This window comes from Vipera berus (assembly GCF_964194415.1).
Source record: "Vipera berus genome assembly, chromosome: 8".
In the NCBI taxonomy this organism is placed as follows: domain Eukaryota; kingdom Metazoa; phylum Chordata; class Lepidosauria; order Squamata; family Viperidae; genus Vipera; species Vipera berus.
Window position 1 is genome coordinate 11,139,953 of NC_138211.1, and position 7,619 is coordinate 11,147,571.

General features: G+C 51.4%; 1 protein-coding gene across 4 annotated transcripts in view; it reads right to left on the bottom strand.

Annotated features, from left to right (window-relative positions):
- The window catches only part of CAMK2B (calcium/calmodulin dependent protein kinase II beta), a 173,546-nt gene extending 166,810 nt beyond the window's left edge, over positions 1 to 6,736 (bottom strand). For all 4 annotated transcript variants that reach the window (XM_081333755.1, XM_081333754.1, XM_081333753.1 and 1 more), the window contains exon 1: positions 6,621 to 6,736. In XM_081333755.1, coding sequence (XP_081189881.1) covers positions 6,621 to 6,685 — 65 coding nt within the window. In that variant the 5' untranslated portion in view covers positions 6,686 to 6,736. The remainder of the gene's footprint in view (positions 1 to 6,620) is intronic.
- Between the last annotated feature and the right edge of the window lie 883 nt (positions 6,737 to 7,619).

Consider the following 7,619-nt stretch of genomic DNA (forward strand, 5'->3'; position numbering starts at 1 on the left):
GCCTTTTCAACTCTTCCAAACTTGGAGAGAATTCTCTTGGAAGGTTGAGCCTGACCCAATTCAGGTAAAGAGCAAACAATATAAAAAGTATCCTGTCATCGTCATGAGGAATATAAAAACAAGAAATTGAAATCAAATTCAGCTTACACAGAAGTAACTATTCTTTGATCATTGTCATCTTTTTAGGAGACTCTCATTTACAGCATATAGATCTTACTCAATTCTCTTACCAGCTGTGGGCATGTCTCATTTCTACAGACAGCCTGTACATTAATATATTCCTCATCTCTTAAAGAGAGACAAATCTAATGCATTCCATCTTGTTTATACATGGAGGTTGGAGATGTTCTGCTTATATTTGAAAATAAGCCGGTTGTTAGCTTGCATAAGGATGGCATAGACAGAGATGAATAAGCCACCATCTTCAAACTACCTTCTTCAAGGACGCAATGAATACATTATCTCACCACCCTTACTTGAGGCAAGGCAAAAGGTGACGTCCAGCAGAAGTATCTCTAAAATATATTGTGTGCAATATACACTTTTCTGGACAAACTGATCTGGAGATGAATTCAATAATGTTCACTTGTAAGCATGCCCTTTAAAAAAAAAAGTTAGGTTCCTTTTCCGCTTTATTCTGTCATTTCCAAAAAGGATATTCTTCAGTTATAGTATGGGATGCTAATAAAACTGCGACATAAACCATATAAAACAATTAAAGCAATTTCTCTCAGATACCCTTCTTCATTTAGAAAATTCACATGAAAGCAACCAAGATTCTAAATTCTACCTCTTGCTTTCTTTTCTGTGGATAATTCTCTCCCAAATCAAACTGAACTCCTGGTGACTTCATGGATATATCCACGTAGATTTTAACATATAGAAATGCCCTGCCACAGCCTTCTTCAGCTACCTTTTTGGACTAACTCAATGCTTCCCAATCTCAGCAACTTTCAGGTGGGTGGACTTCAACTCCCAGAATTCCTCATAGTGGCTGGGGAATTCTAGCAGTTGAAGTCCACACTTCTTAAAAGTTGCTGAGATTGAGAAAGGCTGGGTCCAACTTACCAGCTTTAATCCCGGGGTTCCTGAAGATCTCTTACATACTGTTAAGTAACAACTCTGCTTAGATTTGATGGGGAACAAAACTGGCACATGCAGGGGGGCAACAGCAAAATCCAGCTAAAGTTTGGCAGCCTGATAATCATTTGAGTGACAGCAGATTACACATTGCTTCTGTTAAACTCAGCAGACATCCAAAACATTTTAACTTAGGTCACACCGTGGTCCGAAGTATTGACTCTAGCGCAGCGTTAGGCAACCTTGGCTCTTTTATGACTCGTGGCCTTCAACTCCCAGAATTCCTGAGCCTAACTTTGAATGTTCGTTAAATGAAATGCTTGCAGTTTTGTGACAATCTGCACTACAGTGTAACACAGAGAACATTGCAGTAACGGCGAATATCTGTAGCTTGGGGGGGTGGGTAGCATGAGGGTGAAGGCTTGTCTCGGAGCTTGTGGGCTGGTTTCTAAACATTTCGTTACCGGGCTAAGTAAACTCTGCTGAAGATGTTATTACTTAGCCTGATAATGAAATGTTCAGAAACCAGCCCCCCAGCTCGGAGAACGAACCCTAACCCTCACAGAGAACATTATCAACTTCCTGCCCTCCCCAGTTGCCTCCTGGTCCCACTAGCTCACTCTGTCTTGTGGCAGAATCAGCCCTGGGAATGGTGACAGCAGTAACGGCATTTTCACCTCCAGGAACAAAATGTCTCAGGAACAGCCCTGCTGTCAAATTTCAACTCCCAGCTGGGCTCAGGAACAAACAGCCACTTAGAGCAGAGGGCCCCCCAACCTTTTGGGCACCAGGGATCAGTTCCACGGAGAGAGGGTTTTCCGTGGACAGGAGAGGGCGTGGTTTCGTGTGCTGCCTGCATCCCGCAGATGGGGCTTTGCTTGTTTGCGTGGACTGATTTCTAGCATGCCGTGGACCGGTGCTGGTCCACAGCTTGGGGTTGGGGACTCCTAACAGGAGAATCCCATCCTAGAGCAATAGTCAGAAGAGGGAGGGATAAGACGATCACTAGAGATCTCATTTTACCACATCAAGATAACAGTGTCTCTTCCTAAGCGATGGACATGGGAATCTCATAAATCCATTAAATCCAAGTCCTAACCATTATGTAAAGGCATCACTGCCCATTGCTGAAAAGGTGCAAACCAACTCTTACTTTCTGCTGGGTTGGAAAAAAGGAACATCTTTGGGAGTGAACAGCTTCTGGAGAAATCCACCTGAGCTGTTGTGTTGGTAATAAGTGACTAGAATTGCACCCCACCAGCACTCCAAAAAAAAAAAATAACCCAGCTACAAAACCAAGAGTTATGGCAAAATAATCAAGGAGAATAAGATTGATTTTAGGACAAAGGAGAAAAGCTGTCATGTTCTAACAAGAGGATATTGTGCTACATATTTCATAAAAGGGGCTCTAGTCTACCACTACATCAATGTATCTCCTGATCCAATCTTCTCAGCTTGGGATTCTTCAGAAGAATTGGACTCCAAAGCCCATCATTCCTTCAGTCAACCAGGCTAGTGTCTATGGAGATTCCCAGTCATCCAGGTTATGGTTGTCCCAAAGGTGCTTTTTTTCAAAAGGCAACTGGATTTTCTTGGTTTTTCCTTGAAGACGTTTCACTTCTTCTCCTAGAACAGGGGTCTTCAAACTTGGCCCTTTTATGACTTGTGGACTTCAACTCCCAGAATTCCTCAGCCAAGCACTCTGGCTGAGGAATTCTGGGAGTTGAAGTCCACAGGTCATAAAAGGGCCAAGTTTGAAGACCCCTGTCCTAGAAGCTTCTTCAGATCATGGATGAGAAGTGAAACCTCTTCAAGGGAAAACCAAGAAAGTCCAGTTGCCTTTTGAAAAAAGCACCTTCGGGGACAATGATAGGCAAGGTGAAGTCCAAGACCTTTAGAAGGTACAGGATGGAAAAGGTGGACCCAGTGATCCAAGATGCTTCACATCTCTTGTTAAGAGTTTGCTCTAACTGACTAACATACAATTAACATCCAACTGACTAACATGCAACTGACTAATCTGGATAGCTCTGGCTGGCTGGGGGAGGTTAGTGGGGTAGCACTCCCATCCTGACCAGCAGAAGGTAAGCCCATGGCCCCTGACATGAAGCCAATCATGGAAACTGTAGCTCCACAGTTAGCTCTTCAAACTTGGCCCTTTGATGACTTGTGGACTTCAACTCCCAGAATTCCTTAGCCAGGCACGCTGGATGAGGAATTCTGGGAGTTGAAGTCCACAAGTCATCAAAGGGCCATGTTTGAAGAGCCCTGCCTTATGTCAACTCAGGGCTGCACATGGTCCTCGCTCAGAGGTCTCTTCAAGAGCTTAACACACTTGAATTTCGAAGGGGGAAAGAGAAAACAATTAAATGTATGGGGAGCGGTCCTGCTAATTGTCACTTCAATTAATTTTAATTTAATCACATGTTGTTTTTCCACTTGGTTCCATCCACTCTTTTCCGCAGTTCTTTTTTGGAACCATTTGGGAAGATCTAACCCACCTTTTTCTCCCAGAAGTTTATAATAGCTTACAAGAGGATCTTTCTTTTATCTTCAGAATGACCCTGTAAAGTAGGTTAGGTTGAAAGAGAGTGGCTCAAACCCAGTGAGTTTCTATTGGCTGTTGGTCGTATTCAACCTGGGATTCTCCAGTTCACGTTTAGCTTTACCTGCTAAAGGCACTCATCAAGGCACTCAAGCACAAGTGGAATTCTCACCCAAAAAAGAGAGCTTAATCATGATATAAATTTAATACTCATGCTGCCGGCGCCGAAATCCTGACACGGAACTAATACTGAATAAAAAGGACCAGCCCTTAACATACACTAATGTACTTAACAGTATATTACCCAACTGTACAAAGCAAGAATATTACAACTCTTAATAACACAGGGATACGCATATGTAGCAGTAATTCTATGGGGTTTTCTATTATACAAAGCCACAAAATAATTTTGAGCGGGCAAAAAAAATTCCTAGTCGGCAAAGATTTGATTTGGGGAGGTGCATCTTATCTTAAGGGTTGTTTTTTTGTTCCCCCTTGTTCTCTCTTCTGCTTTAGATCTGGTTCTAGGAATCTTTCAGATCAAGTAAAAAATCTTGACAGATGCAGATAAGCATCAGGAGGAAAAAGAGAAGAGAGATGTGAAAAGACAGATTTGGGTTGCATCCAGAGTCGTAATTCTTCCTTGTTCATTTTGCTGAAAAGCATGTGTGCTGGACAGAGGCTGATCTTGGAAAAACAGCCTGTCAGCTTTTAAAAACTTGTTATTTATGACCACAAGCCACGATTTGCAACACCACCTAAGCCAGCAAACATTACTGCTGGCTTTCCACACTGACACAACAGCCATCTGAATTCTACCAGAATCTAATGGGGAAGGGGTGAAACAAAGCATTTAACACATGCTGAATCATATGTAGTTTTTTTATTATTATTTCCCCCCTTCAAAGGAAGTCAAACAAACAAACAAAACAAACAAAGTTGCAAGGGCGGAAAAAGTCCAAAGCTTCTGGTGTCCCTTGAAAAACTAAACCAACGATTAACAATATATCAAGTTGAGACATCTGCTGTTCTGCTTTTCCCCATGTCCTTATTCACAGAGAAAAAGCATTGCTTAGCCTGTTCCTATGGCTTTTATACCAGCAGCTGTTTTTTTTTTAAAGACTGTCACAGTACATTATATAATATACATTTACACAGACACACTAACACAACACAGACACACTCCTTCAGCACAGCAAAGAGGTCAGCCTCCTCAAACCGACCCTGGAATCCTTGAAATTGGTAGCCACAAACTTGTCTTTGCCACCCCAGGAGAATTCACATTTTGGGAGGGGGAGAAGTGGAGGCAGCAACTAAGGGGGGGAAAGAATGACTGGGGGAGGGTGGGGGGGGGTGTCTAGGTGGATGAGTGATGTGAAAGAGGGGAGGGAGCCTAAAAGCAGCTTTTCTCTCCCAGCTTTAAAGCCCACCCTCTATCCAATAGGCTGGATGGCAGCTAATGCAGATCCTTTTCCCCAAGGCTCTAGTAAGATTTTGCTTAGGAATCTCAAAATGTCTATTTAGTTCTTCTCTTCTACATATCGAGGACCGTGGGAAGCTGCCTCCGGGGGGCAGGAGAGGGGGGGGAGATCCAGAAACGGGACTCCCATCCTTGGCTGCCCTTAATGTAGAGGAGAGCCGCAGAAAAAGGGAAAGTGATGGTTGCCCCTCACTCACTCTCTCTTTCTCTCTCTCTCCCCGCTCAATGGGCACGCGGGCTGGTTGGGATCACGCGGGATCACCAGCTGCGAAGGAACCACACGAAGGAGCAAGTGTGGGAAGCAGCAAGGAAGCAGCAGCTGCTTTGGGATCCGGCTGCTCCAGTTAAAGGGGTCGGACGGCCCTCGGCCACGTGTGTGTGTGTGTGTGTGTGTGTGTGTGTCGGGGAACCGCTCCCAGCGCGTGGGCGAGGAACACCGGGACACCCACGCACGACCCTGCTTTGGCTGGAGTCCAAGCGAGCAAGGCAGAGATCGGGGCGGAATCCTGGGTCGCTTCGGCTCTCCGGCCGGAAGAGCCTCTGAGCAGGTGCAGAGCGCCGGCCGTCAAGGAGCTACAGCCAAGAGGGTGCGAAACGGGCCGATTTGCCCCTTCCCCGCCCGTTGCGGAGAAAGCCCGCAGAATCTCTCTCCCCGTCATCCCGGGAGGAGAGCTCGTCCGGCGGGCGGCTTCCCCGGCCCCTCCGCAAGGCAGCTAAGGCGTCCCCCCCCCCCGCAGTGGGCGAGCGGCGGACTCCCCGACCCCTCCCCAGCGTTACGCAATAGACCCGGCTCCCGGGCGCTCCCCGAGCCCGCCCGCCCCCCTTCCCCGGGCCACCCCTTTTCCCTCCCCCTCCGAGGCGCTTTGCCCCCTCGCTGCCCAGGGCAGCCCCTCCCCAGCAGCTCTCCTCTCCTCACCCCCTCCCCCAATTGCCCGGCAGGGGCAACCATCCCCGCTTGACCCAGGGAGCCCCCCCCCCCCACGCCCGCCCGCTCCGGGGCGCAACAAGCAGCCGCGGCAGCAGCAGCAGCAACCGCCGCCCTCGGCAACGCCTGGCCGGGGTGGCCGGGGTGGCCGGGGCGTAGAACCGTGCAGCCCCCCCCCCCTTGGCGGGTTCGGGCAGTCCCCTCCAAGCCCGCCGCCACGTGCTCGCCCTGCCCGCCCGGGAGCCGCTGGGGGGCCGCCACTGCAGCCAGGGAGCTGCGGCTCTTGCGCTCGCCCGGGCGCCGGCTCCGACGGAGGGAGCGGCGGGGGGGCTGCGCGGCTCCTGGCGGGTCCCTCCGGCCGCAGCTCCGCAACCTGCGTCATGGCTGCGCAGCGCCGGGCAGGATCTCTTCTCTTCCCCCCCCCCGCGGGCTTGGAGGGTCGCTCGGCGGGCTGGCTGGAGGGGGCGGCCGGGCCCCGCGTCTCTCCCCCCCCCGGCCGGTCTCGGGCAGCCTTTGCGTCGAGCCGGGCCAGGGGAGATTCCCCCCCCCCCGACTTGCCCGGGCGGACCTTCGCGGCCTCGGCTCCTTACTTGCCAATTTCCTCGTAAAGCTGATACTCGTCGGTGAAGCGGGTGCAGGTCACGGTGGTGGCCATCGCGGCTGCAGCTTCACTCCGCAATGAGCCGCCCGGGCTCCGCTCCGGCTGGCGGCGGCGGCGGCGGCGGGGAGGGGGCAGAAGGGGCGGGGAGGAGGAGGAGGAGGAAGGGGCGAGGCAAGCGCCGAGCAACGGGGTCCGCCGAAGAGCCGCTCCTGGCTGCGGGCGGCGGAGCGCGGCCCCTGCAGAGCCCGCGAGAGCTGCCAGGGGAGGGGCCACCGGCCTCCCGCGGACCAGCATCCCCCCCCCCGCCCCGGCTCGGCTCGGCTCGGCTCGGCTCGCTTGCGGGAGGGAGGGAGGGTTCTCAACTTCGACGGGGCGGCTGCCTCTTGCGCGGGGATCGGGCTCCCACCTGCGCCCCTTGGCTGCGTCCAGCTCCAGCAAGCCCCCCACCCACCCACCCCCCACTCTCCTCCGGGCAGGGCTGGCCGATGACCCTGGCCTGAATTTGCACCAGACGTTTTGCTTCCCGGGGATCCGGGGTGGGTGGGTGGGTGGGCTCCTCATTCAGACGTGCTGTTGGGGTCCCAAACCCCATAGTCTCTTCCAGGTGAATTCAGCGTTGCCCAGGTGAACTCGAGGCCGCCCTACAACTTTCTCTCTCACCTGCAGCCCTGAGAACCTGGCCTAGGTTGCTGTCTCTTCTGCCCAGAGCTGCTTCTGTCCTCCACTGATGGACACCTGGGCCCAGTGGCTGCTCCCTCTCTGCCCCTGCAAGACCCCCTCAGACCCAGCCCAACCCAGGCTTTTGACCTGCTGGCTTCTCCTCCCGCCTGCTTTGACAGCTGCTTCCAGATGCTGAGGCCAGCATTTTGCAGCGGCTCCGCTCGGTCGGGAGGCTTCAGGTGCTTGGTCAGCACCTCCAGAGCTGCAAACTTAAGCCAGAGCTGGATTAGATGGGGCTTCCTTTGCGAGGAAACTGAGGCCAGGTTGC